Here is a 21,369-nt window from a genome sequence, read left to right as displayed (position 1 = left end):
TTCTCTACAAACAAACCAAAGCTAACTACTCCTACCCACAAAGCACAGGCAAACAAAAAATCAAATCTAAATCCATCCATAGGAAAGTACACCACCTGGCCCCTCTGCACTAGGGGCCACTGTCCCTGCAGGACTCGGCAGGAGCAGCCCCACCCACCCCTGCTGCTTGGGCCTCAGCCCTCACCAAGAGCTTCCCAAGGAGATAGCACTTCCTGGAACTATTGGACCAAATACATTTACTCAGCATCCATCATAGTAAATTCTAATAGTCACACTGGCAGCATCACAGGAAAAGTCATCCAATAAGCATTTATCTGTTACTAGATTTTCCCCTCCTACCCAGTTTTGTTTTTTGACCTTGAATTTAAATATATGACTTTAAAAAAATAAATAAGGACTGAAAATACTTTACCTTAAGCCTTGCTAATAACAGCAGTAACCATACAATAACCTGAAGTTGTTTAGGCTTAAGATTCCAAGTCAGGATATTTTAACCCAACAGTTTAACGTTCACACTCATTCATATGACTTTGAAACTGAAATATGTAGGTATAAACACGTTTAACTCGGAGATTAATACACATGTGAAGAACAAAACTTCACATCAGCACAGTGTTCAATGTATCACCAAAGTGAGAGCTAAAAACTGGACACCATGTTGCCAGTAAAAACAGACGCCAGGATTTCTGGAACAGACGTTTAGAAGGCTCCTAATGCATGCTCATTTCAGGCAAAAAGACTAATTTTGACCTTGAAATATTTTGGGATTTCTAGACGCCATTATCCTTGTTCTAAAATGAAATAAAAGTAAACATGCATTTGTAGTATTACTGAAAATCAGGCTTTTCCCCTTTTTTAGGGACACGATCGCCCAGGATTAAAGTGAGGCAGACAGCTGACATCAGAATCTTCTCTACTCAGCCACTGTTTCATTTAATGCAAAACAAACTATTGTCTTTATTCCAGACAGACAAGTACAGTAGTTGTGCAGAAACAAAACTACATAATGAAAGAGTAAGACTTCCACAACATTAAAGAAAACAATAAATAAGCCATAGTAGTTATAGCAGAACCTCATGAAAAGCCTCTTAAAAAACACACACAATAAAACTATACAGAGTACACTGTACACAGGAACTAATGTTGAAGAATGACACCAGAAGATTCCTATTCGTACAAGACTATAATGATGCTTACAGGAACTTCATTACGACTCTTCATTTTTAAAACATTCTGTAAATATAGAACTTCCTTCTCTCCAAGTCTAGAAAATAATTTCACATCCCAACGTATAAAACACTCCCACTTCTCTCAAAACTAGCATTTTAACATCCTCCAATAGCATATCATTTTCATATAAAAATACCTTTAACTCAAGGATCATTCCTGTACCTTATCTTTACAAATGAATAATACATCAGTTTGGACTTAAGTAGCACCTCAGAGGTGTTCATATAAATGAGATAAAGTGCCGTTACTTGGATAATGTTAACATGCCCTATATATCGCTCAGTGCAGTAAACAGCATGGATGAAGCTTAAAAAGCACATGCAAATATATGACTTCCAGATTAACTACTTGAAATAGTTATATTTACAAGTCTGAATACAACTTTAGCTATTTCATATATACAACATATAGCTCTAAAGTAATGACTGTATAATAAAAGCAATAGCCAACCATACCTTAAGTATCCAAATTAAATACTGTCCTTAGAGGACCTTGGAAGGCTTGTTCCAGGAGTGCTGTCATTGATAAAAGCACTTTGGGAATCAGTTGAGAGCTAATTTACACGTCACCGAGAATGCTGTATAAAAATACAGACTACTACTACTAAAACTTAGTGTTTTAGCCCACATTCAACTTAACTACCAATCATGATTCCAAATGGTTTATATCATTTTCAAATATTAAAAAATACATTGAAGCAGGAATGTAGTTCCAAAAAAAGGTGCTATAAAAATATTTTAATGAGAACCGTAACACAGAAATAAAAGTTGATCTTTTTAAGGGAACTGCTATGAAGAGAACATTACCTGGATGTTCTTGTATTTTGCTTAAAAAAAAAACCAGCTGTATAATATGTAAAGTCACATTTATATTCAGATAGAAATTACTCAGGTCTTTTATATACATATATACACACACACACACACTCTCTGACCCTTGAACAATGGGTTTGAACTGTGCAGGTCCACTTTTTTTCAGTCAGTATAGTACTACATGATCCACAGATGGTTAACACAAGGATGTGGAACTCTCCAGAGGACCAATCCATGTAAAGTTATACATGGATATTTGACTATAGAGGTTGGTGCCCCGAACCCCTACATTGTTTAAGGGTCAACTGTATGTATACATACATATATATATATAAAGATTTGACTTATTGGAACTGTTACTTGAAAATTTCCTCTTTTCCAGGACATATCACCTGGATATTATGTCATGAGTTAAACTATTACTAGATATTTACATTATCTAAGAAATAATGTAATCTTAACTACATAGCAAATGCTAGGAGAAAAGTGATAAAAACCAAACAATTTCGTAAGAGAAAGGCATGAGTTAATGTCTTCCTGGCTGTCTTAAAATTATAACTTAATAGGCATAGCTAGTTGCAGTCTTCCAATTCTGGTTAGCATTCTTATTTCTGGTGACTTCTAATTTACTAAAGAAATTTAATCCGACACTTTTAGTATATCAATGGCATCTGATCCACTCCAGAGGGGAAAAAACATATGGCTAAAAAGTAATTTTTCTCATGTACAACCATTTAATTATTACCAGGCACCAACACACTGTCTTCCAAATACTACAAATGGGTCTCTCTCTTAAGGCTCACACATTTGATTCTATGAATGATCGCTTTGGTTTTGCTGAAGGGAGGTGACTCCTGTGGGCTTCACTGCTGATATGAGACTGCTGTTTAGACATACTTTCCTGATACAGATGTGAAATGGTCTTAGTTACCCTGCTGTCCTGACAGTGGGCTGGCATTTGGCACTTCTTTTCTTCTAGCTCCTTCACCTGGGCCCCGTTGTGGACACCTCCACCCAGGGTAGACCCAGGGCAGGCTTTGGCTTGCTTGAGAGAGGGCTTCTCAGAGTTCGAGGCCTGCAGGCCAGCTGCAGAAGGCGCGCTCGTCAGCAGCCCCTCTGGCACCGCACAGTGCCAGGTGCGGCCAGGCGGATGGTTCTGCTGCTGGAACCTCGCGGTCTTATCCATGATGCCCATGAATGGAGTATTGCGAGGTCTGTGCTCAGCTGTGCCACTCGGAACCTGGCTACCAACCTTGTCTTTAATTCGAACATCTGGTCCTTGAACTTTGAAGCCATCCGAGAAACTGCTGCTTGAAGCCAAACTACTGGTGGAGCTTGACATCTTGATGCTGCTTGATGGAGAACCGGAAGAGCCTGAACTACTGAGGGAAGTCGGGTGTCGGGTGTCGCTGCAGCTCACTGGCCCCCCTGGGTTTAAAGGGACCACGTCCACAGCCACGGCAGCATGAGACAGAAGCCTCTCTGCACTTTTTATCTTGCTTGGTAAAGGATACGCAGCGTCGCCCTCACTGTGCTGCAGGTGGATTGCGGGGCTGGGCCCCAGCCGGTCGCCGAAGGGACCCGAGGCTGCTCCCTCCAGATGCAGGCTTCTGCTACCGGCGGGGGCAGTGGGCAGTCTTCCAGGCATGGGGCTCGGGGGAGGATTCAGCGGAGAGACCTGCGTCTTCGAGCTGCCGTTTCTCACACCCGCAGGTCCGGAGCCCAGGTGCAGGCTGGTCTTCACGATCTGCGCCTGCTTGGTGGGCTGCACCGTCAGCCCCGGCTGAGCCACCGCCTCCCTCAGGGCCTTGCCGGCCCCCGGCCGACTCTGCAGTGGCGACACGGGCCTTATCTTGGGCTGGAGCCCTTCCTGAAGGTTTCGGATGTACGGGGAGGGTGCGGACGAGGATGGCGGGGGCCTGGGAGCAAGGGAAATGGCTTCTTCTGGTGGCGACGTCTCCTCCTCTTCAGCCTCCTCAAGGTGAAAGCGGTCGTTCAGGCCGGGCGTCGGGGCATACTCCTCGTTGTCCGAGTCGGTGGGTGGGGCAGGCGGGGGGGCCTGCTGCTTCTGCTGCTGGCTCCTCTGGAGCTGCTTGCACTCCTCCTCCACGCGGGCCTGGAGCCGCCTGATCTCCTGGTTGGTGGGACAGAGCTTCACTGCTTCCCGCAAGTCAGCCAGGGCAGCCACGAACTGCCTTTATTTTAAAAGATACAATTACAAGTCACGTAAGAAAGAACTCTGAATGCAACTGTTCATAAAGCAGCTCTGCTTTAAAAGAAAAGGTAGCCGAGTGAGTTCTGTGTGGGTTTTGTGTGGATAGAACCCATCGAACTCAGCTAAGTGGGAGCACCAAATTCTAACCCAGACTCATGCAGTTCCAGGGCCCCAGCGTCTCTACAAAGACTAGATGGTGGGGGTGAGCTCAGCATAAAGCAAGGGGGTTAGAATCCTCTTCACATCACCTCCTCCGCCCCACCCCAAGTAACTCAAGTACTATTGACTTTGCCCCCCTTCCCCACGTGCCTCTGGTTGGCTGGCTGACTGGTAACACAGACTAAGCTGGGAACTTGATGTTGCAGTACAGGTGGAGGGGAGGAACAGTTAAGATGTCTCCAGAAAGTAAAAGTTTAGCCATTGCTAATGATTTCCACTGCTGTGCCTTCTGGAAGCTACCTACTCAGAATCAAAGAGGAGGAGAGGCACTCAGTGGTGCTCATGGATCAGAAGCCCCCAAAGCTTTGAGGCCAGAGCAAGACAAGAAGGCTTCACTAGCCTCCCATCTAACCCCAGACGGTACCTGCTACTTCTCTTGGCTCTGGCCCTGGCATAAAAGGCTTCGTAGGACTTTGGTTTCAACTCAAGGGCCTTGGAAGCAAATTCTTCCGCCATGCCGAAGTCCTGGTATCAATATTTAAATACACAAGTCAGAAGCAGCACTTAAACATGACGATAGCCAACTTTTTAATAGTTTTGCTCTAGAGGTTGACAGAGAATCGGGACACAGAGCAAGGTGAAGGGGAAGGCAAGTCAGGCTTTTTGTTGTTGAGTTGGGTGACAGTTAAAGCGTATTAATGTTCTTATGGGAAGAATCCAACAGAGAAGCAAAAATTGTTAAACTCTGGAGCAAGAACAATGTTGGAAGCAGTGGAGCAAAGTGAAGGTCAATGAGAGCCGGCACCCAGGGGTTGGTGGCGGGGGGGGGAGCCTTGCGGGGCACAGATGCCTCAGGAAGGCGGGAAGAGTATATGGGCGCAGAAGCAGGAAGGTCACAGGCTTGCTGGAGGCACGATGCAGTTAAAAAGAAAGAAAGTGGTACTGAAACAAACCTAGTTATGAATTAACTGTGAGTTAACTACAGTTAATTATGAACTAACCAGTTCCTGGCTTACCTTTTAAGCAAACATAATAAACACTAGGCAGACTGTATGTAACGCATTTGTGTTGAATTTTACAACGATGCCCTTTCCTTCTGAACCTGGGGACCGACCACTCATGACAGCTCTGGCCACATGCAGCTGGGCAGAGGTGGAGGAGCGGTTTGCATGTGCTCATCATCACTGAGACACAGAAACCATACCCACGTGCACTCCTCTCAACACTGTGGGGGGTGGGTGGGTGCCGTGACCTAATGACCGTCACCCCAGACAAGCAGTTCCCCATGTACCAAGCTCACAGAAAAGTGCAAACTCAAGACAGGCAGTCTCATGACCAGGGCGTGGAAGGGCAGGCCTCCTCCACCACGAGAACAGTCTATGGCTGAAAGACTGGAATAAGGGGCTTACATTTGTTTTCCTTCGGCAGCGAGACAGATTGAGATAGAGGGAAACTCTTAGCTCATTGAATGGTCTCATGTCCTCTCCAAATCCTTCTCGAGGAAATTTCCTTAAGGCGTACTGGTACCTTTGGGCTGCCTCTTTCATCTTCCCTTTCTAGGAATAAAAAACCAGAGGAATTTATCTTTTTCAGATGCTGCAAGATGAATAAGGACCCTGATGAGGACAGGCTGTGGCCAGAACCAGCCACAAACCGGCAGCGCCACATGGCCTCACTGCCCACATAGGTGTCTGTGACCAGAATCAGGTTGTAGGGAGGGATCCGTAAATCGCCAAACCCATAGCTATCAGTCTTAAAACACTGGACTATTGTCCCCGTTATATATTTTTGACAAACATTTCACGAATGATCTCTCATGTAAGGACACTTTCATGCAAAGCGTAACAGAAATCAGATGGAAAAATTATGGCATTCTCAAGGCAAGTAGAGTCTTGTGGATAAACCTAGCGCTTGCTGGAGAATAATAATTTTTCTTTTAAGAAAAACTAAAACATGGGCTTTAATACCCCATGCAGCACCGCACATCATTTTCAAGGCTAAAGAAATCCATTTGCTCTGTCGGGACTGTCTCGCAGCAGGTATGAAGTCTGTTGAAAATGGCTTGGTATTTCTAACATAATTGCCTACCAAAATTCACATTAAAACCACTTCAAAGCCACAACAATACACACTCTGAACTCAATTTCAAACTGATTCCAAGCCAGGAACCCTGCTGGGTCATGCTATACGCCTATTTATTTGTTATTATTTAAAAAAAGAAAAAAGAAAGAAAAGGAAAACATAGCAAGTGCAGCTGCTTCATGGCAAAAAGGATTAAAATGGTCATGATGTATTGATAGTTTTTTTGTTTTCATAATCTTTTAATTCTGTCTAATCAGAGACCTGGAAAGAATGATGATCTATGGAAATGGCCTATTTCTCTAAACTCGGGGTTGGCAAACTACAGTTTCTCGGCCAAATCTGGCCTGCTACCTATTTCTGCAAACACCATTTGGAACTTGACCTGGCTCCTCTGTGTGTCATCTCGGCTGAGTCTGTGCCACAAGAGCACAGTTTGGGGCGGGGGAGGGGTGCAGGGTGTGTGGTGTGTGTGACAAGAACCACAGAGCAAAGCCTAACATAGTTACTCCCCTCCTCTCTCCAGGCAAAGTGTACTGACCTCTGATCTAAACTGGATGTCTTAGTGTGAAATTTGTTCAAGTCAGAATCACTACTCTTTAAATTGTCTTTACATTTCTAAGGGAAAATGAGAAAAAAATTAATTTGCCTCCTGAGTAAGTATTATATATTATTGACTGTTTTAAGTAAAAATCTCTCCAGAAACAGTTTCAAATTCCAGAGGCTTATAGATACTAAAATGAAGATAATAAAGGCTTGGGAGATTGCATGATTCTTTTCTTATGAAAATGTCTCCTGAGTGTTCCTTTCCCATGTCTCATGATTCCAGGCGCCAAAGAATTTCCTGTAGGACGTGCCCGTTAAACTAGAAGCTACTCTGCCTCTGCAAGGCTTCAGGCTGTAAATCACAGTAACAGCCACAAGGGTTTGTTCAGAAATAATGGTTCTCAGACACAAAGAGGAGTGCGTTCCACCTGGAAGATACTGCTGTTAAGATATCAAAGCCCGGGCTTGAGGCCAGGATGGCACCTCCCAGAACGTCTCCTCGCTGAGCTACGTGCATCCTGTGTAGCGGCACAGCTATATCCATTACACCCCCAACTAAGAGGCTGCTTGCAGGCTGTCACGGCATCCCAGAAAGGGCGATACCACTTACTTTGTACATCACGTTTCCTTCCTCCATCAATTTCTGTAAAAGTATAATCAAAATATCAGGTTTGGAAGTAGCCATCGCCCAGGCAGCATTTCCTGCAAAATAAACATGTGTTCAGAGGCACTCAGGCAGGCTTGGAGGCAAGGAGCTCCATACTTTAATACAGCACAGCGAAGCCTGCACACAGCAGAGCACCCAGCCTCACAGCACCCTGCAGCATGTCCTGCAGGCCCGGGACAACAATACGACGAAGAGAAGAGAGTGCTTAGGGGAGCTGCACCCTGCACACACCGTCACTGCGGTGGAAAAAAGTACTGGGACACGAAGGCATCAGTGGGGCCATGAGCCACCCTCCCTCCTGTGGAGAGCTGCTTCCAAATCATCTCAGCTCCCTGCAGTCCTGTCAGGACCACAGACAGGAGAAGGCAGGCCAGCGTTCACAGAATCTCTCATACTTGCCTCAGAGTCACAACCAAGTCCGTGCTGAGACGCGAGCTCTGGCCCTGCTGCCCCCGGCCTCCTTGCCTCCGCCCGTGTCCCCTTCTCTCCCCCAGCGGCCAGCGCGGCCACAAGCTCTGCTAAGCCTCTTCCCAACGCACAGGGAGCAGCGCTTAAGGGCAGACTCAGGTGCACAGCGGCCTGCGGCTCACCGTGACCTCAGGGGAGCTATTCACCACCTTCAGCTGGGTTCCTCCTCTGTGACGTGATGCTATGCTCATTCCCCTCTCACAGGGTGGGTGACGGTGAAGTAAGGCAAAACATGAAACTCTCACAATAGTTCCTGATACCGTGAGCTGCTTAATGATATGACCACCTTCACTGCAGTCCCCTCCCAGAACTGCTGGCAGCCAAAGGTCTGACATGAAACCAGAAAAAACGGGTGCGGTCTGGATACCCTTCCCCACTCTCTGAACTGCGTGCCACGGTCCCACCTCTCAGAGCTCTTACCCTCGGTATCTGTAAGTCACCCATCTTGTCTCTGGAAGTCCTGAGAACTTTCTCTCCCAGAACGTGTGCTGGGGTTGCCACTGCCCTTCCTGGCAGACTAGATGCCGCCTCCCAGACAGTGGTCCCCACACTCGCCTGCTCATGACAGCCGCCCGCCAGCTCTGCCCACCCACCCTTCGCCCCTACCCACAGAGCCCCCCAGAACTGCTCCCCCTGTGACTCCCATGCACCCCCGACACCCCCAGTGCTGGGCTGTCCCTCAACACTGGCCTCTGCTTTCTCTTCTTTTAAACACTCTGAATGACTGTGAGTAACTGAGTCTTAGAGAGGGACTGAAAAAAAAAAAAAAAAAAAAAAAACCCCTCCATACACCCGACCTCTTACTCCTTAACCTGGGAGCAGGTGAATGCAGTCCCTCACGAACTCTGAAATCTGAAGCTACCCTTCTTGTTGCTGCACGGAGGTGTTCACTGACCTAACTTGGCTCCTTTTCTCAGCAGCGTAACCACTACGGATGTGTTCCGACAACCGATGGCTCTGTCCAAGGGCCGCATACCGCTGTGGTCCACGTGCTCAATCACAGCCCCCTTGTCCACCAGATACAGCACCTGCAGAGAGAGCGCACAGGCCCTGAGGGCACAGGCCGAGGAGCCCTCGCCTCCCCCGAGGCCGCAGCTGGTGTAGAAGCTGGAAATCTTAGTTTTACTCATCTCGGATGCCTCTGGCCTAATGGCATCCTAGAATGGAAATAAAGCTGACACAGAACAAAGCAGAGAAATTGCAATCCACAGCTCAAACCTGCTCTGCTAAAGTGATTGTGATGTTGGCAATGAGGAAGGCAGGCAGATGCTCCGGGAGTGGGTGGGGAGCGTGTCCGTGCACCCGGACCACAGACAGGTACATGTGTGCCTTCACCTGTCTTCCCCACCCTACTTCCCAGGCCACAGGGATGAGACACAGTCACTTTTTCATCTCCAATTACTTATTAGGAGGCAGGCTTCTGCCATAGCTCCAACGAGCTACCAGGTCACGGCAATGGGCACTCCAGAAATACTCAGATCCACACAGCCTGGATACAGAACCTGAAAAGGCTGGGATCTGCCAGACCCAGTTGTAATTCACTGTTAAGGCATAGGAAAGAGATTTGAATACAGGGACTGTAAACATGGAAAGCTTAAGGCCATGCTACCAAGACTGACTTGATGTGACGAAACAGCTGTCACTTGGGCTAAACAGAGGACAGCAGGGAAAACCACACTGCGGTTTGATAGAAACTGAAAGTGCCAGGAAAACGGCTCCACTCACTGGGAAAATCTGTAGATTGCTTAGAGTTTCATGTGGATCTGATACATCAGTACACCAGCTGTTCACAAAATAACACTATAGAGGGATTAATATCCAGGATATGTAAAGAACTCCTACAACTCAACAACAAAAGCCTCAAATAACCCAATTTAAAAATAGGCAAAGCTGTGATAAGCCATAATGGACAGAATATTAAAAAGTATATATATATGTATGCATAACGGAGTCATTCTGCACAGAAGTTAGCACGCTGTAAATCAACTATACCTCAATAAAACTGAAAAAATAGGCAAAGGATCTAAACAGACATTTTTCCAAAGATGACATACAGATGGCCAGTAAACATGTGAGAAAATGTTCATCGCTAGAGAACTGCAAATCAAAGACACAAAACTCGTTATTAACTATTAGGATGGCTACTGTTAAATGGACAGGGAGGCCTGGCGTGCTGCAATTCATGGGGTCGCAAAGAGTCGGACATGACTGAGCGACTGAACTGAACTGTTAAAAAAAAAAAAAAACAGAATGAAACAGAAAGTGTTAGAGAGGATATGGAAAAACAGGTACCCATGCGCATTGCTGATAAGATGTAACCACTATGGACACAGTATGAAGGTTCCTCAATAAATTAAGAATAGTATTACCGCTTGACTCAGCACTCTTACTTCTGGGTATCTACTCAAGAGAATGGACAGATCTCCAAGAATTTGCAAGATCTCGATGAAATCTTTGTTATGAAATAGTTCATAACAGCACTATTCATAATAGCCAAGAGGCGGAAGCAATGCACGTGCCGGCTGAGTGGATAAATGGATTAACAAAATGAGGCAAATACACAAACGGAATATCACTCAGCCTTAAGGACATCCTGACACACGCTATGACATGGACAAGCCTAGAAGGCATAATGCTGAGTGAACTCAGTCAGTCACAGAAGACAAATACTGTAAGCTTCCACTTGTATGAAGGGCCAAAAGTTGTCATTCAGAGAAACAGGAAGTATTGATAGAAAGACGGCTGCCAGAAGCTGGGGGTGAGGGGTGGTAACAAGGGCCTACTGGTTAGTGGGTGCAGTTTTAGCTTCACACGACATAAAAAGAGCCTGGGCTCTCGCTGCACAGCAGTGTGAAGTGTATGTAACACTACTGAAGTCTTCACTTAGGAATGGGTGCGATGGTAAATTCTATGTTTTGTGTTTATATCCAATTTTTTTTTTTTTTTAATGACAGAATACTAAGCTCCTCTACTCTTCCCTAATGTTGATAAACTAGAGGATCTGGTAAGGTAACACAAACGGAGAAAGAAAAGTGTGGAGATGTGAGGTTTAGTTAAGTAGCTGTTTTTGAAAATCGACACTTATGTACAATTTATAATGTCCAGGAAATTGAGACCATTTAATTCTAATATCACTGCCTTTTAAAAGCATCAGGCACAGATGTGCAGGATGGCTTCCACCCCAAGGTCCACAGCTCCCAGCAACACAGTACCTATCTGATTAATTCTCATGTTAGACACACGTAACTATTCATAAGTGATCATTCTCAAGGAGCTGAACATTCCTCCAGCACCTGCTTGGTGCACGGGACATAGAGACTGACAAAGATGTGGTTTTTTCCCTGAAAGACATTTTGTGGTTTTTCATTTATTAAGGTTTTATCCCTTCATTCCTCAGTTAGGGACTCAGGCATTTGACAAAGAGATAAAGACAGTGCCTAAAGCATTTTATATTCTTTCGAGACAAAGCTGCATTGATTTAAAAGCAAATTATTTGAGCAGTAATTTCTCACATATATAAAAGTGGTTTTTAAATGAACTACATAGGAATTCTCTTTCTATGAAAATTATAAGAAAATAAAACTACATATGCATGTGTACACACACATGTATGTGTATGCAGTCTGTCATCATGGAATTTTAAGCTTTCAAGAATCTATCGAAATCTTTACTCCAGTTCTGAAACAGACCGCATGCCACAGAACTAGCAGAAAACGAAAGCCACCCCACGGCACACACGTACACCCCGGCCACACTGGGGCAGCATCACACACACTTGGGGATGGCTCAGATCCCAGATCAGTAGGCAGCCTGGCCCGCCTGGCGCGGGTGGGGAGCATGTCCACCGCGGTACCTACGGTCTCCGCGTCGCCGTAGAAGGCGGCCAGGTCCAAGGGGCTGCGGCCGTTCTTGTCCGTCTGGTCGATCTCGGCTCCCTCCTCCACTAGGAACTGGACAACAGCCCTGTGACCTTTCAGACATGCCCAGCTTAATGCCGACAGACCCTCCTTGTCCAGAGAAGAAAGGATGGCACCTGAAAGAGAAGCCCATTCAATAAGACCTGAGCAAACCCTTTCGTATCCATAGGGGCCTGGCTTGCAGAATATGGCCACCAGGCTGGTGAACTCTGTAGCTGACCGGAGAAACGGTCGTCCCTGCTGTAGCTGAGCAATGGGTACAAGGGACGCACCCCTAAACCCTCTACTTGTGTGCAAGGCAGAAAACGTCCATAACTAATAGACTGAATAAAGAGATTTAAAAAAAAAAACTGAATCAGAAAGTACTAACTGGGTCTGCCAAAGCTCTTTTCTTTGTCCACCCAAGAGAAGCCCTCACGGGGGGACAGTGCCGCTACCTTTTGAAAGGAGAAATTCCACGGTGCTCAGGTGCCCTTCGCAAGCAGCCACCATGAGGGGCGTCCGGCCCTGCTTGTCACTTAGGTTCACGTCACAGCCGTGGTCCAACAGCAACCTAACAATCTGAAAGAAACACTGGGGATCACACACTTGCCACTGCATCTGAAATCACATGTTCTCTGCTTGGGCTGGTTGTTCCACCTCTAAGAGGAGTGAAAGGACTCTCTTCTTTTCAAAACCCCTCTAAGTTATGTGATCCATGGGGCTTGTAAAATCTGTATATTTTATTTCTTTGAACAGCCTCTTCTTTCAAATATATGCTCTTTTTAACATGCCCAATTCATTACTCTATCTATAAAACAGGCACACACAAGGCAGCAATTTGAAGGAGAGGGGGATCCTGAGCACAGTCAGGCAATGACAGGACAGCCCCTATGGAGCAGCTAAGCAGAACCAAAGACAGTGAGCCAGGGGCCCACAGGGTACTGATGCCATGTTCCTGGTGGGGAAACACCTACCCTCTCCCCTCAGCTGTCTGCTTCCAGGGACAGCTGGACCTTCACACCAGGGGGATTTTTACCAAAGCTTCCTGGACAAGAGTCTCTGCCTCAAAGTTATACCTTTAAACAGTACATGGTGAAAGGGGGATCAAAAAACCCAGATAAGCATCTCCTACAATGACCTTCCAGCGGGAGCTGCTCTGCCTAGGGGGCAGTGGTCCAGCTTCTCTCCCTCCAGGACCACATTTGTTTTAATGTCACCACACAGAAGGGGGCGTATTCCCACTGCTTTCTCATTCTGGAGACACTAACAAATGCTTCCAAACTTCCTCACCACTTAGGGGACACTAAGACCAGAAGAGAGGATTAGCTAGGACATCACAAGGAGCTGTGAGAATAACAGGGAATGGATAGTACAAACCAAGCTTTTAGAACCGGAAAGGAGAAAAGCCAGAAGCTTGGTGGGGAGCCCTCACGGCTCCTACTGACAGAGCTGGCAGGAATCAGAAGGGTCGCGACTCCATGATGTACACTTGGGTCTAGAAAATTCTTCCTATAAAGGATGCGGTGAGAGCCGTTTGTTTTTATGCAGCTGTGTAACCTGGTGCCAGGCATGGGGCAGATACATGGTCAGTGTTTACAAAATGAAGCAATGCAAGGCTAAACCGCTGCTCTCAGGGATCCCTTCATTACGAGCAACAGCACATCACTCCCAGGAAAAGAAAGCAGCCTGAGTCCCAGTGCAGGACCAGAGGGAGACGCTTCCTTCCCCAAAGAGCACAGCAGGACCATTCCTCTCCCAAGTGCGCTCGACAAAGGGGTCATCCTGGTATGACCCAGCAGCTCTGTTACAGCAAATCTCCTGACGACACGATGGGCCTCACCAGCTCCACTCCCAGGTCATGACACATAACGGGGTGGGGAGTGGTATGAGTAGAAGAGGGGTTCATTTAGAAGAGGAGGCTTCGGCTACGGCATGTGAACCACTGTCTAGAGGGAAGGACAGTGGCAGGTTGTGGGGGACAACCCTGGCCAGGTCTCTGACCCGGTTACCAGCCCACATGGCTGACGATGCTAGCCGGTCAGATGTCTGCCCTGACGTTGCAGGACTCCCAGTACAAGCAGAAGCCAAGAATGTGAGAAAGACAGGGTCCAGCAGGGGCGATGGGCACTTTTTCCAACCACTGTTTCTGAAGCCTCCGGGGTCCCCAGGGTACCTGCCAATGCCCCTGGCGTGCCGCACAGAACAATGGAGGGACCCCTCTCCTGTTAGTCCGAGACACGGCAGCTCCACGCTCCAGCAGCAGCTCACAGACCTCCAGCTTGCCTCGTCCAGCCGCGGCCGTCAGGGCTACAGGGAGGAGGAGACTGTTAGCACGATGGCCACATGGTGGTAGCCAAAGGAGGCCACAGATTCCGACACCCCTCCCACTGAGAGGAAGGAGACCACACACTCTGCCCCACTGAATCTGGGTGGGCTCTGTGACACCTCGGACCAACAGACTACAGCAGAAATGATGCCGCACCAGTGTGTGGGCCCAGGCCCTGAGGGCAGCTTCTGATTCCTTGGAACATGCCTTAGAACCAGATGCCATGCTGGGAGGAAGCCCAAGCAGCCTTGATATGAGGCCACGGGGAGAAGCTGTGTGTGGCTGACATCCCAGCAGAGAGCCAGCAACTCCGGCCACCATGTGTGTGTGCCATCCTGGAAATGGAGCCCCAGATTCCACCAAGCCACTCTATCACGGCAGCTCCATCTATGAGAGCCTTCTCTGCAAGCCCAGCCCAAATGCAGATTCAGGAGCCACAAAGCGTGTGTTATATTGTCGTCTTTTTCACAAACACAGAGATCAGTATTACAGTCCAGCCTCTCTCCTTCCCCTAAAGTCATACATTTCAGTCCACAAGAACTAAAAAATACTGAGACAGTGAGAGTGTATCATATCATCCCTGCCTTCATGGAGCTTAGAATCTCCATAACAAGTCCAGATCCGGGACTAAGGATGTCGAGAAAGAAAAAAAAAAAAGGCGAACAGCCCAGTTTGGCCCTGAGGCAGGCGGCTGCTGCTGGCAGGGGAGGCTCTGCAGGGAGGCAGCCAAGGACAAAGCAGGAACTATGCGAAGGGCAAGAATACAGGGCAGGAATCCTCAGGACCACCTCATGGCAGCTGCTGCTCCTCTCCACGCCCAGGTCATGACACATAACGGGGGGCCGTGGGGGGGGCGGGGGGTGGTATGAGTAGAAGAGGGGTTCGGTTAGAAGAGGCTTCGGCTGTGGCATGTGAACCACTGTCTAGAGGGAAGGACAGTGGCAGGTTGTGGGGGAAAACCCTGGCCAGGAAAGCTGTCTACAATGCAGAGAAGGAAGGAGAAGCTTGGGCCTGACGCTGCAGCTCTAGTCCTGGGGCAATTCTTCTTTAAATACAGCCTCACCCCTACAAACTCCTGGCATTCCTACAAATCAGTCAGATGCCTCAGTATAAAAACTGGGAAAACACAGAAATAGGCCGTTCACAAAAGGTGAAGACCAAAGGCCAGTAACTCATGAAAAGTGCCCAACCTCACTAGTAGTCCAAGTAACTGCAAAAATGAGACCCACTGCTGGTTGAAGACGTTCACATCCTTCCAGCCAGCAACCCAGGTGCAGACGTGCGCCCGGAGGTGCCCCTGGAGCACAGCAAGTTTAGCCTGGAGGTGCCCCTGGAGCGGAGGTGCCTATGGAGCACAGAGAGATGTGTACTCATCACAGCCCTGAGCTGGAGCAGCCCAGCTGGCGTGGACCACCAACCCCATCAACAGATCACGGTGCAAACACTATACAGCAACCACAATAAACGCTACACAGCTAAATCAGTCGCCCAAATTTAACACTGATTCCAAGGAACAAAACAAAACAAACAGGGTAACAGTTTGGAACTCAGCACTCCTGGGCGGTTGCAGGACAGGCCCCAGCCGCCCCCTTTCCAAGAGGGCGGGGCCCAGCCCCGCTGTGAAGCCAGCGGTCCCCCAGCACCCAGACAGCTGAAGTGGGGAACTGGGGGCTGAGCAGGGCAGGGTCCTTGCGTCCTCTCCAGACACTCCTCAGGACAGACAGCATCCCTACTCCAACTGTCTTGGCCTGGCCATGGCTTAACTCCCAGGAACACACACAGCAAAGGACATAAATGTGACATAGGGGCCCCATCTCCCTTGGAGGGACAAAGAAATCCTGTCTGCCTTACCAGCTTTCTGGAGATGGGGCAAACCAGAACAAACCGCGGATGCATGAAGTGGAAGCTACCAAGGGTCTCGACCCCAGGTGCCATTCCTACCTGTGTTATACCAACGGGCTCATCACCACCCATCACATGTCTAAGTTTGTAAATAAATTATATATATTGTAAACAGACTAGTATTTATACTGGTTTAGGTATATATATTAGAGAAGGCAATGGCACCCCATTCCAGTACTCTTGCCTGGAAAATCCCATGGACGGAGGAGCCTGGTAGGCTGCAGTCCATGGGGTCGCTAGGAGTCGGACACGACTTGGCGACTTCACTTTCACTTTTCACTTTCATGCATTGGAGAAGGAAATGGCAACCCACTCCAGTGTTCTTGCCTGGAGAATCCCAGGGACGGGGGAGCCTGGTGGGCTGCCGTCTCTGGGGTCGCACAGAGTCGGACAAGACTGAAGCAACTTAGTAGCAGCAGCAGCAGGTATATATATACTGGTTTAGGTTCAGACAGATCTGAACACCCGGGGCTGGTTTGGGACATGGAAGATGTGAGCTACTACCTGGGGCCTGCGACTCCTCAGAGACCTTCCTGCAGTTAGGGAGCCCCTCCTCCGCAGGGAGCTGACTGTGGCACAAAGAAGGCACAAGCGCTGCACGTGGCTAGATGTGGGCAGGATGGCATGGAAGGAACAAGCTCAAGGCTCTTCCATTTGATGAGCGGCTGATGCACCGTGACATTCCAGTCTCTCTTATTTGGTAAACAAGTTCCATGTGCATTATAAACGGGGCCTTTAAATCGAGATTTCTTTTGCAGCTGCCACTGATTTTTTTTTTTTTTTTTGCAACAACAGCACATCAAAAATGACAGCCCAGCACTAAAAATAGGACCCTGTGTTTGAGGAAGGCGCCAGAAGAGCCAGAAGTTAGAGCAGCTGAAGTCGAGAAAAGTGCCCGGAGACAGGGCTGGATTCCCTTGTCTTCCCGTTCCAGCCTGACCGGCTGCACTTCCGGTGATCAGCCTGCCTTCGAGATGGTAAAATGCCTCTCAGCACAGGCTGGAGTCCCACACAGCTGGCCTAACAGGGATCACAAGTTCTTAACCAGGCTCTCACTTTCAAATGATGCCCCAAACAGCGGGACCTGTGTTTCCCCTTTTCAATTCAGATTGAATCTTTGGTGTCATCAGGACCCCTGAGGCTGGTGGAGGGGGCGGGCATCTCAAGTTCCACCAGCCACAAGGATTTAAGGATACCATATTCGGAAACAAGGGACACTGAAGACAGTGAACCACACACTTAAACAAACCACAGCAGAATTCTGCCCAGGAATTCCAGCTATTCTGCTGCAGGCTGACCACCAGCCTCTGACAAGGGTCAGAGAAGAAGGGGGAAGGAGCAGGACAGGAGGAGAAAGCGCCTGATGGTGTGGCAAAGCCTTGGCTTCTGGCCGAGGGAATTTGAAGAGGAAGGAGGAAGAAAAAGGACTTGGTATGAAAAGGCGGCGGGCTCTCAATATCAGTGTGAGCTCATGGCACTTCTCAAGACCCACACTGAACATAATTTCTCCAACTAGCAAAATCCTCAACAAGATGGCATTTTTGGAGCTAAATTCCCATGAAGGCATATATCATTTTCTGACTAAAATTTTTCCGCAGCAATACAGTCTTCTGTCTGCAGAAGAGAGATCTGCCGTGGCAGATGTTCATTTCAAGAAAACCCGATTCACACTCAGCAATCCTTCACTGAGAACATCAGGGAGAGACGATTCTTGCTTAAATGGATCATTTGCAGGAATCTTATACGAACTAAAGTTCTCTGGGCAAAGACGCGATTTACAAAAACTCAACTGTCAGCTCACCCGGAACATAGTCATTCCATAAGCAGGGCTGTTTATGACATTTTATGCCAGGTCTGTCTCTCTCTCACACACACAGGGATGTGTGGCTTCACAGGCCCGGGGGTTTCACCGATGACTGTCGCCCCCAGCCCTGACATGCTTCTGTCTTTAGAAGGGTGACAGGTCGGAGCACACACAGGCAGTTCCCTGCTTCTGGACAGCGACCTTCTCTTCCCTCATACGCTGATGCCCCGGGCCGCCCTCCCAGGCCCGAGCCGAGCACAGGAGCCAGCTGCGGCCGCAGAAGCACTTCCTGCTGGCTGAGATGGCCGTGAGAGGGATGCATGGGGGCCAAGGGGCTCAGCTTGGCTTCTGCGCTTGTGCTTACCGGTGCACTTTATTTCCTAACATACTGGTTTTTCCCCATCTCTCAGAAAAACGGATGGAAAAAGAACTGCAGTAAGCAGCAGGGTTCACACAAGTGTCAATGAGCTGCGACCAAGATGGAGACCGTTAGATGTGATCAGGTGGAGACGGAGCCTCGGCTGGAGGAGAGCAAAGGCGGAAGGCGTCACGGAACGCTGGGGACCTCAGTTTCTAGACGATGACACTCAGGAAGATAATCTGGGATTTCACAGTTTCTTAAACCTCTTTGGGAGTGGCAGCCCCTCCCCATGCACTTTCTAATAACTGGCCTCTGGAGAAGTTGCTTGGAGAAGGCAACGGCACCCCACTCCAGCACTCCTGCCTGGAAAATCCCATGGATGGAAGAGCCTGGTAGGCTGCAGTCCATGGGGTTGCGAAGAGTTGGACACGACTGAGCGACTTCACTTTCACTTTTCCCTTTCATGCATTGGAGAAGGCAATGGCAACCCACTCCAGTGTGCTTGCCTGGAGAATCCCAGGGACGGGGGAGCCTGGTGGGCCGCCATCTATGGGGTCGCACAGAGTCGGACACGACTGAAGTGACTTAGCAGCAGGAGAAGTTGCTACCCCAGAGGTTACTCAGCCTATGTTTCGCTTTGCTGTCCCTGTGGGTCCGGGCAGGACTGCCACTCAGACAGGCTGGTCCCACAGGCCTCTGACTGAATGGAAGCAGCGCTCTGACCCCTCCCGGAAGGCCAGGGGACACCCGCTCCTCCACCTTCTATGGACTGCATTTATAAAAAACCCAAGCTCACAGCCTTGTTTTGGGAGGCATTTCCTTCCTGGCTGAGGGAGGGGGAGGCTTCCATGAAAAGAATAAACTTCCCAGCAGCTATAAATTCTTCTTCTCCACAAAGACCTGAACCCTCAACAATGCAAAGGATAAAACGACACACAATAAAGACTGCTCTGATTGGAAAATGCCTTTGCTCTGGAGACCAACTCCCAGGAGCCTCCGGCACCCCTGGCCTTGGCGGACGCCCATGCTGGAGGGTGACCTTATGAATGGGAAGCCAGGACTGCCTAGACACTCCCTGAAGCACATGAGTGGCTGTTTGGAACACCCTCCTCATTGTTCTGACCCTTCCTTATCGGTCAGCCTTTGGCCCAAGTCTCCCAGGAGGGCCTGCAGCTGCAGGCCTCAGTGGGGCAAGGAGAGGGGATCTGTCACAAGGCAACAGGCAGCGACCAAGCAGCACATGGACATGTTGCCCCCTCACTGTATCAGCCCGTTTCCCAGTGAGCTATTGATAAAGCAAGACAGGAGCCAGGTGTGCAGACACCCCTGATGTGCGGCCAGTTCTAGAGTGAAAGCATGCCATCAGTCTCTGTACACAGATTGAACACGAACCTCAAGTTGCCAAGGAATTGTTTTAAAGAAACAAAATATGCAACTGCCACGGGACTTCACGTGTGACCAAACTTCTTTGTCCCTTATAGTCTCTTTTGATGACGCACTTTGTGATTCTAAGGAACCTAGGTTTTTAGAACTTTTAAAGAAGGATAAGAAAACAGTGCAATGTGAGATTACCAGACTAGATGGCAGAGTTAGAAGGACCCTGAGCTCATCTCCTCTCAGGAGGAAAATAAGAAGATTCTGACATTTTCATAATATACTCTGATATTTGTGAAGTGCTTGCTACAGGACACTTGATGGTCCTTCAAATTCACAAATTTATTTAATACACAACTAACTTCTATGAGGCAAGTACCACTCATCCTGGTTTTACTGATGAGGAAAATATGGCCCAGAGAAGTTAAAACAACTCATCTAAGGCCACACAGCTAGTGGGAGGCACGAAAACATTTGATGCCAGGGAGTCCAGTTGGAGTCTGAGTTCTTAACTCTCACACTTTGGCCCCTAAAGAATCTCCTTTTAAAAAATATTCAATCAATCAGACTAAGAATGTTGTTCTAGAACAAGGGTACCAGAAAATACTTTTCTTCTCCTGAAGAATTGTTAAGCTTTCTCCGGCGGACAGTAAGAATAATCCGTAAGGAGTGTGTTCCCTTCTCTCTCTGGTCACACGGCATCCTAAGGCCAAGACAGTAGCTCAACCTGGCAAACATGCAGGACGTTACGGCAGGAATAGCCACGCTGTTCCTCATGTCCTGTTTCTGACCTTTTTTTCCTTTTCTTATATATTTTATTTCAAAGAAGCCTCTTCAAGTCCTTTGAGGGATAATGTGTGCTATAAATAACATAAATTCAATTTAAAAACAATTTCCTAAAATATGGGATGACATAAATCACGTTCCATACAGACTTTGTGCCAAAAATCTATCAGAAGACTGCAGCTCAGACCAGCTGTCACTTCTAAAGTGTGCTGAGAACGCTCACATTTTGGGTAGATCCTCTTACACACCGCATTATTTAAAGCATGTACATTATTCTGTTCCCTCCTCTCCTTGAAGGGATACATGTGAGCAGAGCAGAGTTTAATGCAGGACCCCACAGGAGGGACCAATGCAAAAGGGGGACCTTCTGACAAAACCATACTACACAAGTGTGTGCGCGCTCAGTCGCATCCGACTCTTTGAGACCCCACGGTCTGTAGCCCACTAGGCTCCTCTGTCCTCGGGATTTCCCAGGCATACATACTGGAGTGCGTGGCCATTTCCTTCTCCTCTTCCAGACCCAGGGATCAAACCTGTGTCTCCTGCATCTCCTGCATGGCAGGCAGATTCTTCACTGCTAGTGCCCAGCCTCAAAGACAGAAAGAATCCAAGCGTATTTCAACAGGAACTTTAGACAGTCGAGATGACTTGTCGCCAGGAGAGCAGGTGAACCTCCTGAGCTAGGAGGGAATGTCCGAAAGAACAAGCAGCCATGTTGGTGGGTAAAGATGCTCTAAGCCA

The 21,369-nt window shown here is 48.0% G+C and overlaps 1 protein-coding gene across 5 annotated transcripts in view; it reads right to left on the bottom strand.

Moving 5' to 3' along the window:
• TANC1 (tetratricopeptide repeat, ankyrin repeat and coiled-coil containing 1) overlaps positions 902 to 21,369 on the bottom strand; it is a 245,508-nt gene continuing 225,040 nt past the window's right edge. For all 5 annotated transcript variants that reach the window (XM_018063379.1, XM_018063386.1, XM_018063384.1 and 2 more), the window contains 8 exons: positions 14,249 to 14,382; positions 12,531 to 12,654; positions 12,034 to 12,209; positions 9,072 to 9,204; positions 7,652 to 7,743; positions 5,826 to 5,972; positions 4,841 to 4,941; positions 902 to 4,237 (listed from right to left, as the gene is read on the bottom strand). In XM_018063379.1, the coding sequence (XP_017918868.1) occupies positions 2,842 to 4,237; positions 4,841 to 4,941; positions 5,826 to 5,972; positions 7,652 to 7,743; positions 9,072 to 9,204; positions 12,034 to 12,209; positions 12,531 to 12,654; positions 14,249 to 14,382 (2,303 nt within the window). In that variant the 3' untranslated portion in view covers positions 902 to 2,841. The remainder of the gene's footprint in view (positions 4,238 to 4,840; positions 4,942 to 5,825; positions 5,973 to 7,651; positions 7,744 to 9,071; positions 9,205 to 12,033; positions 12,210 to 12,530; positions 12,655 to 14,248; positions 14,383 to 21,369) is intronic.

The sequence above is a fragment of the Capra hircus genome, chromosome 2 (genome assembly GCF_001704415.2).
Source record: "Capra hircus breed San Clemente chromosome 2, ASM170441v1, whole genome shotgun sequence".
Classification (NCBI taxonomy): Eukaryota; Metazoa; Chordata; class Mammalia; order Artiodactyla; family Bovidae; genus Capra; species Capra hircus.
Note: the sequence above shows the minus strand (reverse complement) of the source record. Positions and strands in the feature narration are given on the sequence as shown.